A 26410-nucleotide genomic window follows, 5' to 3' on the forward strand; every position below is an offset into this window, starting at 1 on the left:
TCTGAACTGTTGGTTACAAAGTGTCAGTTGATAGAATAATAAATGTAAACAGTATAATATTAAAATTTTCTCAGTTCACGAGCTGAATTTAGCCCTGAGGTTTCCATCAGAGTGAGACCTGGGTGCACATTTTGTCTAAATCCACAATACATTATTTTAATATTTAGAAGTCCTTCCATGGTGCTTTTTCTTTGAAAATATTACACTAAAATTTGAATACACAGGAAAAGATCATGAGACATCTCAGTAACATTTTCATCATGATAAATAAATATCAAGCATCGAGACAGAGATTTAGCATGTTTTAAGGAAATCTATAACATTTTTGAAGAAGTTTAACTCTTTTTTGTAAAGCATTGACAAATAGATGAATGATACTTTCATAGAAATATACAGGAAGATAATTGCTTTATAAATTATTTTTCAATATTTGAATATTAACAGAGAATCATCCTGCAGGGTTCTTCCAATAGGAAAGAATCTGTAAATATATTAATAAGGTATTTTTAGGGCTGATTTTAATAAAGTTGAATGAATGTTTGTTTGGTAAGTAATCAAGAATTGATGACAAGAGGGTAATTCATAAAAATAATAAGCATAATTCTGTTTTATATTTCTTTTTCTTTTTTTCTTTTTATCTTTTTGGAGACAGGGTATCACTCCATTGCCCAGGCTGGAGTGCAGTGACAGGATCACAGTACACTGCAGCCTCAACCTCCCCAGCCCAAAGAATCCTCCCACCTAAGTCTCTTGGGTAGCTGGGACTACAGGCAAGCACCACCTTGCCTGACTAATTTTTTTTTTTTTTTTTGGTATTTTTAGTAGAGACGGGGTTTTGCCATATTGCCCAGGCTTGTCTCAAACTCCTGGGCTCAAGCAGTCTGCCCGCCTCAGTCTCAAAAAGTGCTGGGATTACAGGCATGAGGCATCATACCTGGCTATAATTCTCTTTTTGTATGGCCAGAGGTCAAAGAAATTACTGTGAAAGAATTACTGGAATTACTGTATAAATTAGTAAAAGTGATTTTGTTTAACACCTTGGATGTTTATCTGTAGATATATACATGTTTCTCAATGTATATATCTATAGATAAAGAAACATTGGATTTTTTTCTGGAGTGCTTGTTAACACATAGTACCTGTTGCAGCTTATATCTATGAGTTTCTTTGGTATCTACTGTTCTTCATCCCTCCAAATTGCTCACACATTGAAGAGCATACATATTGGTATGCATTCCTGTGAGCACACTGTCAAAGCCCTTGGCACATAATGTAATATGACTCTGCTATGTAATCACGTGATCTCCTCATCCCCATAAAGTACAAGATGAATCTCAAAGGTTACATTAAACGAAAACAGCCAGACACAAAATGGAGCATTTATTAATATTCCTTTTATATGAAGTACAAAAACAGACAAAGCCAGTCTAAGTTTATGGCAGCCAGCAGTGTGGTGACTCTTGGGGAACAGCAGTTTCTGGGGAGCCCATGGGGAATACTCTGGGGTACTGGAAATCATAACTCATCTTCATCTGGGTGCTGTCACTCAATTCTGGGCCCTACACTCATCTAGTTATGTGCTTATACGTTGAGCCCTTTTCCAGACATATGTTTCAATAAAAAGTTTTAAACTGTTATATTTCAATAAAAGTTAAAAAGCATGCACCTTTTTATAATTCATTGACAGATTGCCAAGTTGGACTCTGGAGAGCATGTGCATGACTCCCAGAACTTTAGAGTACCTGCTCACGATCTCTTTGCACTCTTAAAGACACTGCTGTTTACCTAATTTGATTGTCCTTTGCACTGATAACTCATAAGTCCATCCATTTGACTTGGAAATGAGTTTATTTCCCTCAAAAATTGAGTGAGCTCACAGTATAAATTGTGCTAGCCGAATTCCAAAACACTCTTTTACGTTCATATAAAAAGCAAGAATCAGACTAATACATTCAAAACCTTGTTATGGTTCTGCCCTTGGACTGCTGATACCTGCTATGAGGCAGACCAAATGTCTTGTGAGCAGGATGCAAACTCAGACACCCACTGAGGCTTGTTATAATAAAAAGTAAGGAGAATCTGTTGTGATGCAAGGGATGGAGACTGAGAGATACAGGAGAAACCACATTCTTCTGAAAGGCATTTGGGCTCACATTTTTAAAGCAATGTGTTAACCAATTGGAGTAAGTTGTTGATTAAATGCACCCTGTGGTCCAGTAATTTTTCCTGTACATTGTATTATTGCCTGTATAACTATTCTGTATATAACTCTGCTGTATATAACTTGTTGCACATGGCCTAGTTCTTCAAAGTACTCTGAAAACTTTTATTGAACATTTCATATGAACACTAGTCTTATAAATGCTACCAGTTCAATATCTACTTAAATCTTGCAGTAATTATGCTTTGAATATAAAACCATGTTATCCAGAATTAAGAAAATTGATTAATGCCTACCTTAGGAAAGTACTAATCTTAGATATTTATTTTCAAATGAAATCTAAGGATGTAAGTGTATATCTGTCTGTGTGGTTTGCATCTCTTCTTTAAAGAAAAAGAAAAGTTTTAGAGAAACAAGTATAAAGACTGTGCAGGAGAAATCTAGAAACTATATTGTTGGATGCTTTACCTGCTTTTTGTAGAATACTAATTCTTGTGATGAGGCAAAAAGTATACTTAATGTGTTACTTATTGTTTTAGAGGCTACTGTTTGGCAGAGCATTCTTGCCAGTTTTGTAAAACGAAGACATAAACATGAATTTGCTATTCTAGCCCTGATATAAGTTGTATGCTTTTAATATAAAACATCATTATACATGCATATATGTCTATAAAGCATTAATTGCTATTTTTTGCAATGATTTTTTTGCTTCATTCTTTCTTGTCTTTCTTTAAAAAATATTCTACCATGTTTCCCCGACCTTACTCAGAGTATTAAAATAGATTGTAATAATGATGGTAAGAGTGGTTAGCATATATTGAACAATAATTTGCAAGTGATTGTTCTAAGCACTTCATATACATCCTCTTGTTTGAATTATCACAGGCACTGAAATAAAACAGGCATTTTAATCTAAGTTTTATAGAAAAGGAAACAGAGTTAGAGGAATTAATAAAATACTAGTGTCACAGAGCTGGAAATGCCAGGTCCAGATTTATTTCCAAGCCTGGTTCCAAATGTCATCCCATCTCTTTTTCAAAATGGTAATTCTGTGTTTTTGGAGACAAAATTGTAAATCCAGGAGAACTTCCCTGTTCTATTACAAATGTTGCTTACTTCCCCAAATCATCAGTTTTCCTGAAAATTTACAGTAACTCAGCTCATTTCCTTTAACTGTGAAAATTGACTTAAACTCACAAGTCTTCTATCTGGTAATGAATTATAAAAGCAATTTGTCTTAACAATACCATGCATAACCTATTCTTACTTCTGCTTCACCATAGTATGAAATTTTCACCTCCCTATATTAGGTGAATGGGAGAGTAGTTTAATAGTAATTTAATTGGCTTTTATCATGTTTGAGCTTTAAATTACACTTCCCAGGGAGCTTGAACATAAGTACTCGCATCAGAACATCCTTTCCTGATCCTTAACTCAATATTTTTCTTTCTTTCTTAAATCAATGTTTTTAAGCCGAGTTTCATGACCCTGTCACTCAAATGGTAGTGATAGCATGTTATCAAGCTATCAAATTCCATGTTATCCTCGCAGCAACTCTATACGCCAGGCATCATTATTTCCATTTTAAAGACAAGCAAACTGACCTCTTTGGGTTACGTGACTAGAAAATGGTAAACTCTGGTGTGTTTGTCCCTGAGTCTAAGTGACTGGACTGGGTGGCTACCCGAAGCATGTTCTTTCCTCTCTACTGAACTGATACCAAAGAAAAGAGGGCTAACACTCACAACATTTTTTTCTGCCCTGTGTTCATCTGCTACATTGTTTAAGGCTGTGATGAAAAAATAATTTAAAATTCAAAGAAATGTACTGTATTAGTAAAAGGAAAGTTGCACTGAAACCTCATAGATATCCTGGCTGTGGCCAAGTACTCATACAGTTCCATGCTGACTGGAATAAATCCTTAACCTTCAGTGAGTTTTAGTTTGGTGTTGGGTTGAGTTGCCCTTGCAAACCTCTAACTCACTCTGTGTTTCAATTAGGGCGAATCACTTAGTTTATCGGAGGCTTTTATACCACATTTACAAACTACAGATTATATCAAGGGCTGCTTAACATTAGCCCTCAGGACAGGCAAATTCATATAAATATTTATTCGACCAACACAGTACTTTAAAAATTAGGGCATTTCATTTTAAAATGTAGACTTCCTAATTATCTTTTTAAAACTCTAAAGAGCATGAACACTGGGTCTTCTTTCCCATGGTAACAATAAGCTAAAGCTGGGAAATTGATACCGTATCTAGACGGAGTGTTTTCTGTAGTTCACCACATGCCCCACCATTCCCTTTTGTCTTATGTCGAACCTACTCCTCATACTACAGAGGTCATAAGCCTGCCCTCTATGCATCTGAGTTTGTGACTCCTTGATTAGACTTAAAACCCTTATAATTTTAGCATTTTGTGTGTTTTATGTCATAATTTTGCTCTGAAGTTTTCAGTAGATAAAATACAAACTAGTAAGCCTGAAATTTAAAGTCAACTATTGTTTACTTTCATCCATCCTTCTCCGGGTTTAAATCTCAACACATTTGCTTACCAGTCAAGTTGCTCTATTCATCTTACCAACATGTCCTGGTTCTGGTCATGTGCTCACACTACTCCATCCTGACTATCCCTCCAGGCTAAACACTGTATCTGGCAAAATCTTGTATATCTTTCATCACCTAACTTGTAGCTCATTAGCTCATTTTCTCTGCAATGGCTGCCTCAGCTTCCAATCATTTTCCTTATTTCAGGATTTTTTTTTTTTTTTTTTTTTGAGACGGAGTCTTGCTGTGTTGCCCAGGCTGGAGTGCAGTGGTGTGAACTCAGCTCACTGCAACTTCTGCCTCCTGGTTCAAGTGATTATCCTGCCTCAGCCTCCCAAGTAGATGGAATTACAGGTGCACATAACCATGCCCAGCTAATTTTTGTATTTTTTAATAGAGACGGGGTTTCACCATGCTGGCCAGACTGGTGTTGAACTCCTGACCTCAGGTGATCTGCCCGCCTTGGTCTCCCAAAGTGCTGAGATTACAGGAGTGAGCCACCGTGCCTGGCCAATTTCAGGTCTTATACATTATTGGTACTTACCATGTGATGCCGCCTAATAATACTCATAAATAAAAATAAATATAGTCATTTTACATTTATAGGTAAAATTTGTGGAAATGCTTTTGCCATGCCAAACAATTTCTATGCATTGTTTTAGTCTTTATATCTATGTTCAGAGGTAGGTGCCCTAATTGTTTTTGTGCTATTGTTATTATTGAGTCTCAAGTAGGTTAAATAATGCATCCAAAGTTGCTGAGGCAATAGCTTCCTAGATTAGTTTATCTTGCATCTGAGCTTTGATTTTAAGGTCCTTAAGGTCAAAGACCATGACATCATAACAATTTTGTACAATGCCTTCTACAGGGTTTAGCAAGCACCATGCTGAATGAAGGCTATGAATAGATTAATGATGATTAATTCATTTACTGTCATTCAGGTGTATTACAACTCTGTACTTTAATGACTTTTTGAAAATTATTGACCAAATTATAATAAATTTGCACATTTAGGTTTTAAATTTATATATTATCCAATTCAAAATCCTTATACTTGCCTTAACTCCCTGATGGTGAAGAATAAAGCAGTAGTTCCCAAGGGTGTAGGGGATGAAATGAGGAGATATAGGTCAAAGGATACAAAGTAGCAAGTATGCAGGAAGAAGCAGTCTGGAAAGCTAATGCTCTATGTGAAGACTATAGATAATAAAATTGTGTTACTAATTTTTGTCAGGTGAACTTCAGCTGCTCTTATCACACACACACATACACACACACAGGCACACACACACACTCACACACCCCTACGTAACTCTCTGAGATGATAGATATGTTAATTTGCTTCACTGTAGTAACCATTTTACTGTCTATATGTATCCTGTCTATATTTACTGCCTATATGTAGCTGTAAACCTCAAAGTTGCAACTACATAAAACAGAACAAAACAAAGGATTTAGGAGCCACTAGCTTATTGCACTGTATTTCTCTCAAGAGATGGCATGCATTTGGTAATTATTAGTCAATTTTTTCTTCCTCTCAGGAAAACAGAGTCTAATATGCTTTTGAATGGGGCAGGGGGAGAGGGGGTGGAGTGGGAAAGGCAAGGAGGCTATTGAGAAAGTAAATGTAAAATCAGTTGTGTCACAGCAGTACAATACATCTCAATCACTTAAAAATAATTGCTCTAGAAATAATTACTCATTAGCAATGTTGTATGTTACACCACCACAAATGCCTTAACTACTGTGAACACTGAGCATGAAAATTGCAACCAGCTTATAATGTTGCATCCCAGTGCTCTGAGAATACTCCTAAACCATTTTGTTAATAATTACCTGACAGAAATATATCTTTACCTAGCCCTTGTTGTCATTAAGCATGCTTTGAGATACTTTAATATTTCTAGGCTGTATTAGCACTCTTTAGTTATGTAATTACATTTAGCAATTCCTAAAGTTTTTGTCTGTTTTTTTAAGCTAAAATTCATTACAAGCCAAATTAACAAAGGTGTGCTGAGGCTGCAAAGGATTTAGGCATTTGCTTCGGTTACTAGAAATTAAAGATAGAGGCTGCTTTGGTGAACCTGAACGTAGGGAACCCCACTGAGACTATTCTGAGTCATTGGTAGGCCCTGCCTCCATCACCTTGACAGGTGAACCTATTCTTTACGCGTCATCTCCAGAAAGGAAAATCTACCATCAACTCAGTAGAGACATTTCATTATTTTACATCCCTCGCTATCTGCCAAGGAATCTTTCTATTTAACCTAAATCCTCCAAGTCATTTATGTTATAATTTATAGTCAAAGCTTCCTGTTTGGTCCGTTGCAGAAAATGTGAACAGCTGATCCTCACTCCCTAAAGCCCTCCATGTAAATGGAGACTGTTATTACATCTATTAGTCTTCTCCTTCTCCAGTGAGGCAGAGTTCATTCAGCTATTAAACAATTCATTTTCAGATTTTAATCTCCAGTATCATTTTACTGAATTATGAAGCCCTTGTGCCATATTTTTTGCTCTTTATTTTTTAAGAGAAAGAGAAGAAGAGACAGGAAAAAGTCAAAGACCAGGTTGGGGAATTACTGGGAAATAGTCACGACGCAGCTGTTCTTTATCTTGGTTGACCATTCTCTCAATCTTTCAACCCTGTTCCCATCTTCCAGCTTATGTGAAATGAAATTGTCTATATGACAATGGTGTCATACACATCTTCTTTTCTAATGGCTCCTGTTGTCACTTCTTTTTTTCATCCAGGGGTCAAGTGTAATCTCTTTCATCCTTGCCTTCTTGCCAATATGCTATAATATTGTTAGTGCTTTTTATTATAAATTGTGTGTAATTTCCAACATGAGCATTTATACCCTTTTCTTCTGAGTCTTTTTGTTTCTTTGAAATCCTTCTCTAAAATGAGCCCCAGTTTCTTTTTATTATGATTCATTTCATTCTGCTTTAATTCTTTATTTAGTCAACTGAGCTTCTTACTAAATATGCCATCATTTGGGTACAAGGGGATGTTTTTCTTCGTTTTATCTCGTGTTTTTAAACAACCCTGCATTACAGATGTGTGTTTTGAGAGGGAGTTTTCAGTCAAGTGCATTTTTTTTCCTGATTTGTCTTCTAGATGATTTTTGTTTTAATCTCTCTTCAATTATAAAAGGTTCTCTCAGTTTCAGTTTTGGTTGCCCTGATTTGCATGTACCACCCTCCCCCAGTCGACCCTTTAGAACTCCTCTAAGTAATTAAAAGCTTCTGAAGGAATGAAATGATTTCCACAAGTTAGAAGAAAATTATGCTTATTGCGTTTTGGGGAGAGTCGCAGGGTTCTGCTTCCACTCAATTCGGAATAAATTTTTGTCCAAAGTTCAAAAGGACCTTTTGAATATTAGCAGCTCCTCTACATAGCAAGAGGTAAAATCAAGACCCAAGTCCAGCACTGCTTGATTTCTATTATCTCATTCTTGCCCTCGGTGCCTGTGTGCATGGCAAACTTATGTTCCTTTACCAAACACTGTGCTCCCACTCCTCACCGTTACGACTCATGTAGTGATGCAGATCCTTGTGTACGCTTTTCTTATCTTCTCTAATTGCTTCCATTGGATAAAATCCTGTAAGTAATACTACTGGGTCAACATGTGAGAGATTCTTGATATCCAAGTTATCCTTTATAAAGGTTGAACCAATTTATATTCTACAAGCAATTATGAGAATGTCAGTTTATGCACATCCTCATCACATATTACATATGAAAAAACAAAAGACAATTTGCTAGGAGAAAGATGGTATTTCTATGAAAAATGTAGGCTATGTCCTCATGCACACCATATGTCAATATTAACTTCTGATAGATTTAATAATTAACTATAAACATTGAGACCATAAGACAGAAATATGAGGCATACCTCAGAGATATTGCAGGTTTTTTCCTAGACCACTGCAGTAAAGCAAATATCACAATAAAGTCAATCACAACTTTTTGTTTCCCAATGCAAAAAAAAGTTATGTTTACACTGTACTGTAGTGTATTGTGTGCAGTAACATTATATTTAATAAAAATAATGTACATTCCTTATTTAAAAAATACTTCATTGCTAAAAAAATGTACTAATGATTATCTGAGCCTTTAGTGAGTCATAATCTTTTTGGAGGTGGGGAGCCTTGCCTTGATGTTTATGGCTACTGACTGATCAGGGTGGTGATTGCTGATTTGGGGTGTCTGGAATAATTTATTAAAATAAGACAACAATGAAGTTGTCATATTGATTGAGTCTTCATTTCACAAATGATTTCTCTGTGGCGTGCTCTTCTGCTTGATAGCATTTTACCCATAGAACTTCTTTCAAAATTGGAGTCAATCCTTCAAACCATGCTGCTGCTTTATCAACTAAGTTCATGTAATATTGTAAGTTCTTCATTGTCATTTCAACGATATTCATAGCATTTTCACCTGGAATAGGTTTTATCTCAAGAAATCACTTTCTTTGTCTATCCATAAGAAGAAAATACTCAATCATTAAATTTTCATCATAAGATTGCATAAATTCAGTCACATCTTCAAGTTTCACTTCTAATTCTAGCTCTCTTACTATTTCTACTACATTTGTAGTGACTTCCTCCACTGTAGTCATAAACTCCTTAAAGTCATCGATGAGGGTAGAATCAACTTATTCTAAACTGTTATTAATGTTGGTATCTTGACTTCCTTCCATGAATCACTAATGGTCTTAACGGCATCAAGAATGGTGAATTCTGGCCAGGCACCATGGCTCACGCCTGTAATCCCACCGCTTTAGGAGGCCAAGGCAGGCAGATCACAGGGTCAGGAGATCAAGACTGTCCTGGCTAACATGGTGAAACCCTATCTCTACTAAAAATGCAAAAAATTAGCTGGGCTAGTGGCGGACACCTGTAGTCCCAGCTACTGAGGAGGCTGAGGCAGGAGAATAACATGAACCCGGGAAGCAGAACTTGCAGTGAGCCGAGATCGTACCAGTGCACTCCAGCCTGGGTGACAGAGTGAGACTCCATCAAAAAAAAAAAAAAAAAAAAAAAAAAGAATAGTGAATTATTTACAGGTTTTCAATTTACTTTGCCTAGATCCATCAAAGGAATCACTATACATGACAGCAATAACCTTATGAAACGTATTTCTTAAATAATGAGACTCAGAAGTCAAAATTAGTCCTTGATCCATGGGCAGCAAAATGGATGTCGTGGTAGCAGGCATAAAAATATTAATTTCCTTGTATATCTCCATAAGAGCTCTTGGATAACCAGGGCCATTGTCGATGAAGAGTAACATTTTGAAAGGAACGTGTTTTCTGAGTAGTAGGTCTCAACAGTAGGCTTAAAATAGTAAATCATGCTGTAAACAGATGTGCTATTATCCTGACTTTGTCCTTCCGTTTACAGAGCACAGGAAAAGCAGATTTAGCATAACTCTTAAGGGCCTTATGATTTTGGGAATGGTCAGTGAGCCCTATGTTCAACTTAAAGTCACCACCTGCATTAACAAGAGTCACCAGCCCTTAATAAGAAGGTCAGCCTGTCCTTTCAAACTTTGAATCGAGGAATTGACTTCTCCTCTCTAGTTATGCAAGTCCTAGATAGCATCTTCTTCCAATGAAAGGCTGTTTTGTCTACATTTAAACTCTGTTGTGTGGAGTAGCCACCTTCATTGATTACCTTAGCTAGATCTTCTGGATAATTTTCTACAGTTTTCTCCATCAGCACTTGAACTTCACCTTGCACTTTTATGTTATGGAGATGCCTTCTTTCCTTATACTTCATGAACCAACCTCTGCTAGCTTCCAACTTGTCTTCTGCAGCTTCCTCACCTCTCATAGCCTTCATGGAATTAAAGAGATTTAGAGCTTTTTTCTGGATTAGGCTTCAGCTTAAGGGAATGTTGTTGATGATTTGATTTTCCATCCAGAGCTTTCTCCGTATCAGCAATAATGTTGTTTTGCTTTCTTATCATTCATGTGTTCCCTGGCATAGAACTTTAAATTTTCTTCAGGAACTTTTGTTTTGCATTCATAACATGGCTATTTGGCACAAGAGGCCTAGCTTTCAGCCTGTTTTGGCTATCATATGCCTTTCTTACTAAGTTTAATCATTTCTAGCTTCTACTTTAAAGTGAGACACATGGAAACCTTTCCTTCACTAGAATACCTCCAGGCCATTGTAGAATTATTAATTGACCTAATTTCAATATTGTTGTATCTCAGGGAATAGGAAGGCCTGAGGAGAGAGAGAGATGGGTATGGCTGGTCGTAAGCTAAGTTCACTGTCTTATATGGACATGCTTCATGGCTCCCCAAAACAATTATAGTAGTAATGTCAGAAATCACTGATCACAGATGACTGTGACAGGTATAATAAAAGTTGAAAAGTTTGAAATATTGTGATAATTACCAAAATTTGACACAGAGACGGGCAGTGAGCACATGATTTGGAAGAAAATGGGAACAAGTAGACTTGCTTGACACATGGTTACCACAAAACTTCAATTTGTAAAAACACAATGTCTGCAAGGTGCAATAAAGCAAAGCACAATAAAAGGAAGTATGCCTATCTTGAAATCTTTATCTTCTCTCAGGATGAAGAGGGATTTTCCCAACACAAAGTTTAAGAAATAAAAGTGTAAATGATTGATAGCTTTTATCACAACAAAATATCAAAAACTCGAATGCATCACTAAGCAAAAGAAAAACGCCCCTCAGCCAAAAAAAAAAAAACCTGCAAGTACATGAATAAATAATTTACAATTAAAGAATTGAATTGAAACTGTTAAATATGGAAAAACTTCCTGGTAATCATAGCTTTTCAAAGATGGAACAGTTTCCTTTCAGAGAGAATGAGTTCCAAATCACTGAAGAGATTTATTAGAACAATAATTATAGAGATCTTATGGATGGAATTCAATCATTAGAAAGATATTTGTATAGACATCATTTTATCATCTTTTCTACTTTGAAAACCTGTAATTAAATGATGATATTTCCACCAACATTTAGATGGCACATGCAGTTTATGGAAGCGCCTACATTTGACATAGTTATGCTGATCATTTACAACCCATGGAATGCTAATATCCCATGTGTATCCCGTATCTCATGTAGAGAACACAGGCTATTGCAAATAGAGTAAGTTACTGACAAGCGATAGCCTTAGTGCAAACTTAGGGTAAATTCTCTTCATAACGTTTTTTAGAGGGAAAAATGCATATTCACCACAGAAACAGTGAAACTATAGAAAATATAAGAAAACAAAAACCAACTATATTTCCACTGCTTATTTTAGTATATTTTTAGTCATTTTTACAGTTAATAAACCTTTTTAAATAAATGTGAAATCATACTATACAACGTGATTTCCTGTATGCTCTTTTAATCTTCACTTATTAATAAAAGTTTCCTATGTCCTCACTCTTCTTAAGGTGTTTTTTATTATATCATGTGACTGGATCAAAATTCATTTAAACATCCTTATATATTAGCTATATATACATATACATCTATGTAGTATGTATATGGAATCAAACTTCATTTAAATCTCCTTATATATTAGCTATAGACACGTATATACCTATATAGTACTTACCTAGACTGTTTCTGAGATTTTTTTGCCCAAGTATAAATGAAGTTGTGTTTAACATCCTGGCATATAGTTTTGTATAAATTCACATTAGTTTATTAAAGTGGAATTTTTAGGAACACATGTTTGCACATTCAGTGGATTTTGATTAATGTTGTCTAATCACCCTTCAGAAAGTTTGTGGCAATTTACAGTCCTCCTGCCAGTATGTGCAAGAGGATCTATTTCCCTGCAGAATTTGTAGTACCAGATATTATAATTCCTTTAATTTTTGCTGATTAGATAAGCAATAATTGTCATGGCTTAATTTGTATTTCTAATACATATTTGTGGTTTCTAATGCTGTTCAGCATTTTTCCACATATTTACTTTCTATTTTATGTAAAAGAAAATGTTTATTTTAGTTTCTGTTATAGAAAATTTCAGTTCATCATAGCCCACCTAAGAAGCCTACTCCACCACCCAGTTAAAGCAGCCTTTCCTCCCTGACCATTGGTCACTGACTCGTTTTATTTTCTTCACGATATTTGTCACCATCTGAAAATATCCTGTGTTTGTATTTGCTTAATTGCTATTTTCTGGGCCCCGTAGTGGATTGAGGGTCTGTCTGATGTTGGGTTCTCCTGAAGCCGACACCAAAGGACCCTGTAACAAGCCCTCACACATATTTTCCGTGCAGTTGCAGCCATGTACTGCAGTGAAAATATGTGTGGGGGCATATTTGAGACTGGGTCAGCCACGGAATATGTTGCCCACTGAACTTTCAGCAAGTGCCCTACCACAAAAGAGAAAAAAATTAATTGCACATATTGTTTTCTTCCGTCCACTGACGCTGCATGTCCCAGGAAGGTGTGTAAATATGTGGTGGTGGGAAAGAGAGGATATAAAGGCTGTTTTATTTATCTGGGGGTCGCTCTAATGGCAAGACTCCTGCCAGATCTCTCCTGCTGCATTGCTGAGGCTCCATGGAGCTTTGCCTCATGCATCACAGTTTGCCCTCTTTGTTCAACCCTACAGTTGCCTTTCTTTCACAGGTGGTGGTCCTTAATAAACGTCCTTCAGGGTCTGCTTCTGGAAAACCCCACACTAGACAGAACTGAATCCTCTAAAGGGCCCAGAAAGTGGCAATTAAGCAAATACACACACAGCATAGTTTCAGATGGTGACAAATATCATGAAGATATTTGGGGATGAGGCATGAAGAACCTGGGGATGAGGCCGTGGCCAATGGTGAGGGAAGAAGGGCTGCTTTAGTTGGGTGGTGGGAGAAGGCTCCGTAGGTGGGTTATGATGAGCTGACATCAAAATGATAGGAAGGGGGAAGTTCATTTAAGGTGGTAGGAACCTTCATTCCCTTAACCCCAAAATCCCAACACAAAGGACCCAAGAATGGAAGAGTTCTAATTTTTTGATGGACAGCCTAGCTAGAAGAACCTCAGATTTTAAATACACTTCTACAATGTATTCTATCAGTCAGAGACCTGACAGGCAGCAGATGGCACACTGAAAATGGGGTAATTTGAGGAGACTGCAATGAAAAGACTATTTACAAAGAGAAGAGCAGCACTCCCTCCCTCCCAGAGATAGAATCCCCAGGTTGCCACCAGCTCTGCAACCTTCCAGTTCTGAAGAGGAAAAGGAGGGAACAGACAAGGGAACCTGGCCACAGGTTTTAAAGAAGCAATACAGGGGAACCTGGCCACACATTTTGCAGAGGGAGACAATTTCCCTGACCTCCCTCTCCTCCAACCCCAGACTCCTGCCCCGCTCCCCATCGGCCACATCTGCCCTGAAGCCCAGGGAGCCAGTTTCAGTAGTCCAAACTGTCTACTCTTTAGGGACACACAACTTGGTGGTTAAAGGTAGATTGTGGAACTGAAAAGGAAGGGAAGACACCCAACATGTGTAGTTCACATTTTCAAATAATACTTGGAATAAGTGAAAAGAGACCCAGCTGAGGCTGTAATTTGGTCTGTCACTGGCTAGCTGTATATCAGCATCTTCAAGCCACATTTTTTTTTTTTGCATTTGTTAAAAAAATTAAAAGACTTGGATAAAACTGATAAACTTGTTCTGAAATGGTATGACTTTGATGTGTCACAAATCAAAATAAAATATTAGAGAACTATTTTAATGAATGCAATACAAAGTATCTGGCATATTGAGGCATTTGTTTTAAATTGAGAAACAATCACTTTTGAAATAGAGAGTGGCTTTCTAGTCTGTAAGAGACTCTGGTTCAACTATATTGCTTATCATGGTCTTTAAAAATTTTTATTTGCTTTTTATTTTTATAGATTCAGAGGTTACATGGTCAGTTTTGTTATGCGGATAGATTGCATGATGGTGAGGCTTGGGCTTCTAGGGTAGTGTTCACTACTCAAATAGTGAACACTGAACCTTGTAGGTAATTTGTCAACCCTCACTGCCCTCCTACCTCCCTGCCTTTTGCAGTCCCCAGTGTGTGTTGTTTTCCTTTGTAGGTACATGTGTACACATTGTTTAGCTCCCACTTGCAAGTGACGAACATGCCTTTCTGTTTCTGAGTTAGTTTCGCTTAGGATAATGGCCTCCAGCACCATCCGTGTTGCTGCAAAGACAAGATTTCATTCTTTTTCATTGATGCATAGAATTCTACAGTGTATATATACCACATTTTCCTTGTCCAGTCATTTGTTGATGGACACATAGGTTGATTCCATGACTTTGCTATTGTGAATAGTGCTGAGATAAACGTATAAGAGCAGTTATCTTTTTGGCATAACAGTTTATTTTCCTTTGGTTAGAGACCCAGTAGTTGGATTGCTTGGTTGGATGGTAGCTCTATTTTTAGTTCTTTGAGAAATCGCCATACTGTTTTTCATAAAGGTTATACTAATTTTCATTCCCACCAACAGTGTATAAGTGTTCCCTTTTCACCATATCCTTGCCAACATCTGCTATTTTTTACTTTTTCATAATAGTCATTCCGACTGGGGTGAGATGGTATCTTATTATGGTTTTAACATGCATTTCTCTGATGATTAGTGATGTTGAACATTTTTTTTCATATGGTTGTGGACAATTTGTGTGGCTTATTTTGAGAAATATCTTTTTTGTTAGTTAGTTTGTTAATTAGTTTGTTTGTTTTCGACACGGTCTCGCTCTGTCACCCAGGCTAGAGTGCAGTGTCTCAACCAAGGCTCTTTGCAGTCTTGACCTCCAAGGCTCAGATAATCTTTCCATCTCACCCTTCCAAGTAGCTGGGACCACAGGCGTGTGCCACCATGCCTAGCTAATTTTTGTATTTTTTGTAGAGACAGGATTTTGCCATGCTTCCCGCGCTGGTCTTGAACACCTGAGCTCAAGTGATCTGCCCTCCTTGGCATACCAAAGCACTGAGATTATAGGTATGAGCCATAGCACTTGGCCAGAAATGTCTGTGAATGTCTTTTGCCCACTTTTTAATGATGTTGTTTTTTTACTTGTTCCATTGTTTGAATTCCTTGTAGATTCTGGATAGTAGTCTTTGTCAGATACCTAGTTTGCAAACATTTTCTCCCATTCTGTAGGTTGTCTTGCCCTTTGGTTTAATTAAGTCCCGTTTGTCTATTTTTGTTTATGTTGCATTTGCTTTTGAAGTCTTAGTCATGAATTATTTGCCTAGATCGAGGGTCAAGAAGAGTTTTTCTTATGTTTACTTCTGGGATTTTTTATAGCTTTGAGTCTTATACTTAACTATCTAACCCATCTTGAGTTAATTTTTGTATATGGTGGGAGACAGGAGTCCAGAGATTTCATGGTTACAATTTAACAAAGAGAATGATTACTCTTTTTCAGGGATGCAGACTTCCTCTAAGACAAAACTTAAAAGATAGTATGTTCTCACCTCTGAGATAAACAAAGTACCTATAGATTAGACCGCCAGGAATGTAATATGAGAAAGGGTGGTCATCAAAGAACTAGCAATAGAAGAAGAATAATGGCTGAGGTTGATATAGCTATATCTATTAATATTTTCGATTGAGTAGTATTTATATGCTCACAAAAATGAGTTTTTTGTTGCATAGTGTTGCTTTGATTCCACAGCATGCTATTTAAGGGAATGTCTTCATAATAGTGCCTGCATTTGTGGCAGAAACCTGTGTAGCCCTTTCATGGTCACAGTTTCTTTGCAGAGGATAAGATTCCAGAAAATGAAAGAGTCACAGAAGGCCAAACAGCTGCAGAAGAGTACAAATAGCTCTAATCTGAAATGCATGATTTATCAAATGGGAACATGATTGCTAGCAATCTTACTTTTTTTGGTGATTACAAAGTTGAGCATAGTAGTGCATGTGACTCTATATGAGGACTTTTAAAGAGCTTTTAAAAACAATTATGCATGAGTCTAGGAGATTTTAATCTAAGCACAAGGCCTCTGTGGAGGTAAATCAAGAGGATAGAATGGCGAGGAATGCTGAGGGAGACCTTCAATCAGGGAGAAATATTAAGTGGGACTCCTTGGGGAGAGGCCTGTATTTGCTTGTCTGGGGTGGGCTAATCTACATAATTGACTAAAACAGAATGAACAGCTGTGAAATGCAGCATTTGAATGTGTGGGTAAAACAAAATTACAAAATATACAAGGTCACAGAACATGTAATGTATTTTCATGGGATTACAGAATTTCTAAGCTCCTTTGGTATATAAGAAATTGATCAATCCTCCAGAGAAGCTAAATGACTTTAACAAGGTCAACTAGGAAGTTAGTTACCACATTTTAGTTAAAAACGTGGTCTCTGGAGTCAAACATCCAAAATTCATATTCCAGCTCTACCACTCACTGTGTGACTCTTGGGGAAAATCACTCTGCTTTTCTGTGCCTCAATTTTCTCATGTATAAAATGGGAATAACAATAGGACTTAACTCACATTAAATGAGATGATATATGTCAGTGACACTAGATAGTGTCTGGAACCTAGTAAGTGATCAATTAATATGTTAGTTATTAGTGAGAGTGCCAAAGTGAAAGTCACCTAACTCCTACAAGCAATGTTTTATCTGTTCTACAAAAATAAGAGCATATTTTAAGGAAATATAAGTAAGATATTAATTCCATTTTCTAACTAAGGTGGTTGTGAGACACAGAATAACCTCAAGTCTTCTTGGAGAATTTGAAAGTAAAAATTTTTTAAAGTAACATTGGAGGAAAAGACTCAGGTGAGCTCTTTAGAATTTTCAGAAGTTTAGTTCATACTCTAAGGCTTAAATTCAGCAATTAGATCTTTTCCCCCACTAGCTGAAGTTTTTATATTAGTTTGCTTTGTAGTTTGCAAAAATATATATCAATATATTTTTTATAATTGGCATTTTTAACATGTTAATTTTTCTGTAGTAATTGATGCCCACTAATGCTGGAGAATTTCTTTATTCTTTGTCATTAGAATAAATTGTGTTTTTATGTAAATACACATTTTGAACAAAGTAAAAACATGCTGTGTATTACAACAATATGTTTTGAATATAGTTAGGGTTAAGGCATCTAATTTTTTTAAACATACAAAGATGTATTTTTTCTTGTGGAATAATTGGATGGTTGCTTATATAAAGAAATCAAATAAGGTCCAAAGTCACGTTCTTATAATTTCTGGTTAAAATCCTTAAACTCTTAAACAAGAGTCTCACATGTTTGACCACATATTCTAGTCCTGAAGCCCCTCTTAAGGAAGCTACTGAAAGGCCCAAGTTACGTCACCTTGATTATGATTCTGAGGTTTTCATATTGGCTGGCAAAGGCATTTGTTATTACTTAAAAGCTATCTTTGGTCATATTCAAACTTGGATCCAGATGTCATATCTGAATTTGGAATGCTGGCTGGGCATGGTGGCTTATTTCTGCAATCTCAACACTTAGGGAGGCCGAGATGAGAGGATTGCTTGAGCACAGGAATTCAAGACCTGCTTGGATAATATAGTGAGACCTTGTCTCTACAAAAATTTTAAAAAGTTAGCCAAGTATGGTGGTGCACACCTGTAGTTCCAGCTACTTAGAAGGCTCAGGTACAAGGATTGCTTGAGCCTGGGGGAGTGGAGGTTGCAGGGAGCTAAGATCACACCATTGCACTCCAGTCTGGGTGACAGAGTGAGACCCTGTCTCAAAACAAAACAAAAACAACCTTGGGACCGGGTGCGGTGGATCATGCCTGTAATCCTAGCACTTTGGGAGGCCGAGGCGGGTGGATCACCTGAGGTCAGGAGTTCAAGACCAGGCTGGCCAACATAGCGAAACTCCATCTCTACTCCAAGTACAAAAATTAGCTGGGTGTGGTGGCGGTTGCCTATAATCTCAGCTACTCGGGAGGCTGAGGCAGGAGAATTGCTTGAACCTGGCGGGTGGAGGTTACTGTGAGACGAAATCGCACCGCTTCACTACAGCCTGGGCGAAAGAGTGAAACTCTGTCAAAACAAAACAAAACAAAACAAAACTAACAAACAAACAAAAAACTTGGAATACTATGGTAGCATCAATAAATCTCAGGTAATGACACTATAAAATATTTACTATGGCTTTGGTACAAAATACTGGCTTAGTTGTATTTCTTGATTTTATAAAATATTTACTATGGCTGTGGTACAAAATACTGGCTTAGTTGTACTTCTTGATTTTATAGATGCCTTGAGTGACTGTTTAGGCTGTGCTGTATATTTGTTTTCTTGCTCTATGTTAATATTTTATGACACAAGTAATTTTTGGATAATATTTTCCATTGGCTAAGTAGTAAAGAGTTTATCCAAACATCTCTTAGTCCAGTCAGAATATTAGCATTTCCCAAGGGTGGTCTTCATTATGCAATAGAATTTACCCCATGGAAGAACCTTTTCCACTTTTAACTATAGACGATTTACTGCGGGTAAATAAGACACATTCTCGAGGCATCATTGACTCTTGCCTTTGATTGAAGACAGAACTGTTTCACAATGGTCTTAAAAATTAATCAGGATACCTGCATAATGGTGTACTAGCCTCACTTCAAAGACTCCTAGTAGTGTGGTTGATTTATTTAAGATCCATTAAGGATGTTTGTCATCACTCAGAAAGACATGTTTGTGAAAAGCTCATTAACTGTGTTTATTATATTGACTTCTTCCTATAGAAACAGCTCTGTTATAAATCAAAAAGTCCCAAAGAACAGATTTAGGTGCTTATTCCCAAGCTTTTTGGAATAGATTAATTCCAGGATAGCTTCTTCTATATTTTAACTTCCAAATATATTTGAGAGTTTTTACATGAGTTAAATAAGGCACTTACTAAATATAGAGAATTGCATCAAAATATTTAGTTTTGGAATGCTTATGTTTATTGATCCCTCCCTTAGTTTTATTTATTGTTATATTGGTTTTATTATTATTATTATTATTATTATTGTTATTTTTTATTTAGGGTTGGTGGCATGTGCCAGGTACTTATCAAAGGGCTTGAGATATAAGTATGACAGAACAGATGTGGCTCCCGATCTCATAACACACCTGGAAAGATGCAAGCTTGTTGTACATCTATATTTTGTTTCCTAGAATTCCATATATATGTAGGGAGTAATTATTTATTTTGCAAATTTATGTGTTGGGAAGCTATTTACATCCATCTTGATATCTCTGCCTTGCTTATAATGTAAGTGTGTGGGTATTCTACATGTCTTTATGTATATAAAGATGTACTCACACTGCCAAATAACTTCTAGTAAAATGAGTTATCACTATCTACACATTAGCAGGTAGTAATAACTATAACAAAAGTTGCAGAACATTTTATGAGTTAAAAATATTCCTACTTTTGTTATATCACAGCAAAGTAGGGTGGCAAGTTTTCATTGAAATTTTCAGGATGAGGCAACTAAGTGTCAGAGAATACAAATGACTTGTCTGTTACTCATCATCGACTACGTGATCCGGACTCCAAATGGACTATTTTGGCTGCAACGTTTCTGTTCTAATCCAACAGAAGACACTGACAAATGCTTTGTAAATATTGACTAGAAGACATTATAAATGTCTTTTAGCTTTATGAAGTGTATTATACCATGAAACCAACAGTAAAATGCTGGACTAAATAGGAATGTGTTTGTGAGGAAAACGCTTTCTTCTAATTTATTTTTAAACCATGAGTAGAACTCATTGCTCTTGCAGTAGTATTAGCCAGTATATTTTTCTTGGTGTTTCCAGCACCAGTTCAGGGATGCTAGTTGCCATGAACATGTATCAGCAGAAAGTGGGAACCACAATCTATAGTAGCAATTGCAAACTTCACTCATTAACCCAATCGAGCCTTCTAAACTTGGCTCTCTCTCTTTTTTGTAATTGTATATATGCTCTTGTAACTTTCATATCTTTTGTATCCATTCTATCAGATGAGGTTAATTTTCCCTAGTTTCTCAAGACAGGATTATTTCTGCCATGTTACATAAATAGCATTGGTGTTTAATATGCCCATCATGTACCTAATTTTATTTCTGTTGAAAATGTCTGTTCTGTATGGTAAAGATCTCTGTATGTTATTGGCAATTCAGAATGAATGTACATGTAATACCAAACTAAAAAACAAAAAAACATCAGTGGACCAGTGAGAAATTTAGCCAAGTGTCACAGAGCCAAAATAAATTGTAGTTTTTTAACCTTGAGTGAACAATAAAATGTAAATATAACTTTTAATAGAATTTATAGAATATAAGAATTTGGTAAATCCCATTGAAAACAGAAACAATCAAGTTGATAAGATAAACTCTGGTACTACTTATGTAATCTTAAATGAATTAAAATGTATCTATTGTTAAAATATAAAAAGAACCTCTACAACATTCTAGACACATTCTAGTTTTAAACTAAAAAAAAGAGAAATAATGTAATAAAATAATCCTCCAAATATTAATAGAAAGACTTACAATGAGCAAAACCAGCTCCTGGCATCTTTATAAATTCATGCACTTATTCATCCATCAGATACTTATTGAGTTCCTTAACAGCAAATAGAACAAAGTCTGTGCCCTTAAGCAGCCTAAACTTTATTAACTTTATTAGAAGACAGGTTCTTACAAAAAAAACATAAAGAAGGCTGGGTGCAGTGGCTCATGCCTGTAATCCCAGCACCCTGGGAGGATGCTGGAGGATCGTTTGAGACCGGGAGGTTGAGACCGCAGTGAGCTGAGATGGTGCCACTGCATTCCAGCCTGGACAACAGAGCAAGAACCTGTCTCTAAACACAAACAGGCCATAAATAAGCAAAATAATTTCAGATTTTGATGATTGCTTGAAGGAAATAAACAGAAAGATAAGATGGAGCGTTAGTTAAGGCAACCACTTTAGGTGGGCTGCTTGGAAACGGACTGTCAGAAAAGATCATTTTCAACTGAAGGATCAGGAGCGAGGAATCTGTAAAGATCAGGGAGACACATGTTCTAGGCAGAGTGAGCAAGTAAGAAGGCCGAATGATATTGATTGAGGACATGGAGTCAGATGATACTGAGAAGGAAGGAAAGGACCAGAGTATTCCAGATACAACAGGCCATAGACAGGGCTCTGGCTCATCTTGGAAGAGCCATTGAAAATGTTAAGCAGAGGAGTGGAAAGATCTAATTTATGTTTTTAAAAGATCTGACGGTTGTGTGGATAATGCATAGTGGAGCAGTGAATAGGGAGACTGGGAGACCAAGCTCCTGCAGGGCCTTGGATGTAAGGTATTGGGGATGTAGACTCAGAGGGGAGGCAGTGGGGATGGTAAGGAATCGAGGCAGCAGAGCCAACAGGACTTGGTGAAAGAAATGAAGGAATTGGGATAAATATCAGCTCTAGGAGACTTACGAAATTAACAGAGCACAAACCTTAATGAAACAGAAATCAAACCAAAGAGCCGAGAATGACTTACTTCAAGTTAATCACGTTTCCATTCTGCATCTGAGGAGTGAGACTCTCATACCTGTCTCAGGAATTCCATCGGCTCAGTCCACCTGGGTTACTGGTTTAGATTTTGTCCAAAACTTTTAAAATAAAAATGTCTAGCTATAGATCACTTCTCCCAAGCTGGAGCTATATCTTTCTTCTCTGTTCCCAACACATAGTATAGTACCCCTCACACTAGAGTAAGCTAAAGTTGATCAAATTCAACATTAATTTCTACTTTTAGTTTCCCTCAGCAGATGTAAATTTTCAAAGGGTCTACTATGTGCCAAGTACTCTGTTGGAGTTTTTACTAAAAAATGGAACTCATACCTACATTTGGTATGTTTTAAAACTTGTGTACTTTCATGATCCTATGATGCCTCATTAATCAGAAAACATACCTTGATAACTCTTTTAGAGTTTTTTTTATATATATAAATATATATAGTTATATATATATAATTATATATAGTTATATATATTTGTATGTAATAATTATATATAGTTATATGTAGTTATATATAATAATATATAAAACAATATATAAAACTCTAATGTATATGTTTTTTGGCTTCTAGAAGGTCAACAGAAAGATTAGTAAAAAATAATGACAGAAATATAAAGACAAATTGAAGGAACGTATTTATTTTTTCCTGATAAAATAATGAAGGTACTAAGTGTTCTAAATAAATAACTGTGCCATCCCATAGGAGTATACTGTCTAGGGGATCATGAAAACATCAGATTACTCAGGACGGAAATCAGGTATAGATAAAATACCGAAATCAGGTATAGATAAAAGGCTGATTGTGTGTTATATTAAAGCACTGGCAAAATACTATGCTGTGTATAGAAGGGTGAAAAATGATGGACCAAAACTTACGTTTTTCTGATCTTGAGGAAAGGAGGAGAAAATAAATGTGGTAGAAATGGGAATATTCTTTGCCCACATTCTCAGTCAGCAGTGATGCTTGTAAAATAGAGTTTTGGCACCACTCCACCTCTCCCCAACACACTCTCGGGGCATGAGAAGTGCCTTTTGAAGAAACTCTCTCAGATTATTTTGATACAAGTAGATAATGGACCATACTTTGGGAAATACGGATTTAGTCCAGTCTCTATCTTCTGAATCAGTGTGAGATTCATAAAGAAATATGGTTATTAAAGTTGCATCAGTCATTTTCATTAATACTAAGGCTAAGTCACAGTCTCTTCTTTGATACTTAGATTTAAATTCCCAGCTCCAGCCTTAGACCTGCTAACAACACTCATCATTGCTATTTATCTTCTAGAATCACAACCACAGCTGCCTGCATGATGGACCTAAGGAGGTACCCACTGGATGAACAAAACTGCACCTTGGAAATTGAGAGCTGTAAGTCGTTCTGAGAATCCAGCTAGACTGGACTCTGCTTTAAGGTTCTTTTGCAGAGGACTCCGGTGCTGGCTCATGTCCAGACCACAGGCCCTGAGCTAGGGCTAGGATCTGCCAGCTCACTAAATTTGGTTGAGGGAGGCATTGACAGCATCTTTTCTCAGTTATGCTGCCACCCTCTTAGTCTCATCCCTAAATCTTCGGTAGAGATATTTAGGGACAAAATAATCTGACAATAAAAGGAATATGCTAACAGCCGGGAAGGGGACCAAGGGCTATTTCAGGCATTTAAAATATGGAATTGGTGCAAACAGTTACAACAGGCTTTGGAAAATAGGTGGAGGTGGCAGAGTGTCACAAGTTGTCCTGTCTTTGTCTCTCATAAACTTTCTATCTTTGTAATTGCAAAATAAATGTGGTCTTTCAGATTAGTTAAAACATTCATAGAGTAAGGTTTTATAGAATGTTTTCTGTTGTTATTTCAAGGGACTATTTTCAGTCTCTAAAGTATATTTTTTGCTGAAGGCCATCTGATGAGCAAGATTGTGAGTGTGTGTGTGTGTGCGTGTGTATGTGAATTCTGTTTACTGTGCTGACCTGTTTTGCAATGTGCTTGCTTTTCTAGGCCATGATTTTAGCTTCCACATTGATGATTCAGTCAGCTGCCCTATTGGGTGGGCTAAAATGGTGATTTTATAACACATCTCCATTTTGGAGGTCACACAGGGAGATGGTTTGAGGTAGAAGAACATTTTGAGTCTCTGTCACTTCTTTGCAATGTTTCCATACTTTATCTCACGAAATCTTTATCCCACTAAATAATTGGAAGCTGACAATTTTATATCCAGAATTCTAAATAATGAGTAACCAGACTGCTGTGAGGGTACTCTTAGCCTTTGTGAGGAGTTTTAGCTCTGGCAAGTAGCATGACTAAATCATTGCTCTGAGCAGAAATATGGCATTTATGACACATTGTGGATATTTTTGCTCGATTTAAAAGATAGCTTCCAGGGTAATTAAATTACATGTATTTTTGAAGAAACTGATTGCATACTTGTATTTCAAATCATCATTATTTTCGAATTATATTTTTGCCTTATAGAACTAGTTAATGACATTGGTTCATAGGATTTCAATGATTAACTTTATGTAAATATTTTTAGGATAGCATTGCATGTTGCATTTTCTAAATTTATGGCTACAATTTAGAAAGCATAATAATGTTCTACAAAGTTCAAATTCTTTTGTAATTTTTTGTTGATATAAGAATATGCTGAAATAAGCACGTTGCTATGTACCACTCATGAATTTCTGTGGTGAAAGCATGTTTTGTTCCAATTTTGGTATATGTTCTGTCAGAGACAGCATAAGAGCATTTTTTGCGGGAAAATTATTCTGTGATATCAAATAATCATAGTTTAGGTAGGTGAAGGACTTTCGTGGATATTACTTCATTTGAGCCTTCTACAACCCTCTCAGATAAGTAAACAAGACCTCTTTATTTTAAAGAATGGATGCCTAAGGATGCAGGCAACACCTAAGAGTTTTCTGTTATTAAATTACAATTTTGACTCGAATATTTAAAAATTACCATGATGATTCTTTAGGCTTTACATATCTCACTTCATTTCACAATCACCTTGTTCAATAAGGTCGATATTAATATTTCTGTCTTTACAACCACAGGGAGTCAAAATCAAGGAGGTAAGGTGATTTGTCTAAGATCATTCAGCCACTTAGTGGTACAGTGGCTCTGTGCTGATTTGAAAGATAGCTGACTTGCTTAGAAAAGACACTGATTTTGGAGAGACCAGATTAACAGACCCTTCTTCTAAAACCACTTAATCTAAAAAGTAGGAAATAAGCTGGCCTTATGGAAAATTTGGGCTTATTCATATTTAGACTGTTAGCAAATCATTGCTACAGAGAATTAGATATGGTGGTATATTAATGATATACATGGTATCCAGGCTTTATTGTTGTAAACAGGTTGTTTACTAACTAAACGTATTGAAATGAATTTAGGATCCCATTCCTTAAACTACGAGTTCTCTGGGCATTCACTCATTCTCTTTCTCTTTCTCACATCCTTCTTCTTCTCTCATATTGCCCATCCCATCTCTCCCCTCATCTCTCTTTTTGTCTTTCTCTCTGTCCTTCCCCCTCCTCCTTCCCTCTGTTTTTCCCTCCCTTCTTTCTCTGCTCTCCTCTTTTCCTCCCTCCCTCTGGCAAATGAAAATTAACCTAACTGTGGCATTACTAAATTATTAGTACCTTGTCAACATATCAACAGTCAGTATATTGGATCAGTTCAGGAGAGGATAACATAACCTGACTCTTGGCAGCTTGGAGTCGGGGGACATTAGGATTGAGCTAATCGTTCATTCATTCATTCACTCAGGAATGTATTTGTTTATTAAATGTTTATTGAACACTAACCATTTACCAGGTATCGTAATAAGCGCTAAAGATCTAATAGTGAATAACAATATACAATATCCCTGGTCTCCTTTATTAAGGTGAGGGAGATAGATATATAGGTTGTGTATCCCAAATCTGACATGCTTTAGACCAGAAATGTTTTGAATTTCAGATTGTTTCAGATTTTAGAATATTTGCAATATATTTGTAAGTAGTATATTACATACTTAGCAGTTGAGCCTCCCTAATCCAAAATTTGAAGTGCTCCAGTGAGCATTTTATTTGAGTGTCATGCCAGCACTCAAATTGATTTGGATTTTGGAGCCTTTCATGTTTCAGATTTTTGGGTTAAGGATACTCAATGTCTAATTTAAGTCAATACATGTATGAATATAAAATTGCATTACTAAAAATTG

At 36.4% G+C, this 26410-nt stretch overlaps 1 protein-coding gene across 3 annotated transcripts in view; it reads left to right on the forward strand.

Annotated features, from left to right (window-relative positions):
- GABRB2 (gamma-aminobutyric acid type A receptor subunit beta2) overlaps positions 1 to 26410 on the forward strand; it is a 261064-nt gene that overhangs the window by 115764 nt on the left and 118890 nt on the right. For all 3 annotated transcript variants that reach the window (XM_008015212.3, XM_008015209.3, XM_073010543.1), the window contains one exon: positions 23491 to 23573. In XM_008015212.3, coding sequence (XP_008013403.1) covers positions 23491 to 23573 — 83 coding nt within the window. The remainder of the gene's footprint in view (positions 1 to 23490; positions 23574 to 26410) is intronic.

This window comes from Chlorocebus sabaeus, chromosome 23, assembly GCF_047675955.1.
Source record: "Chlorocebus sabaeus isolate Y175 chromosome 23, mChlSab1.0.hap1, whole genome shotgun sequence".
NCBI lineage: Eukaryota > Metazoa > Chordata > Mammalia > Primates > Cercopithecidae > Chlorocebus > Chlorocebus sabaeus.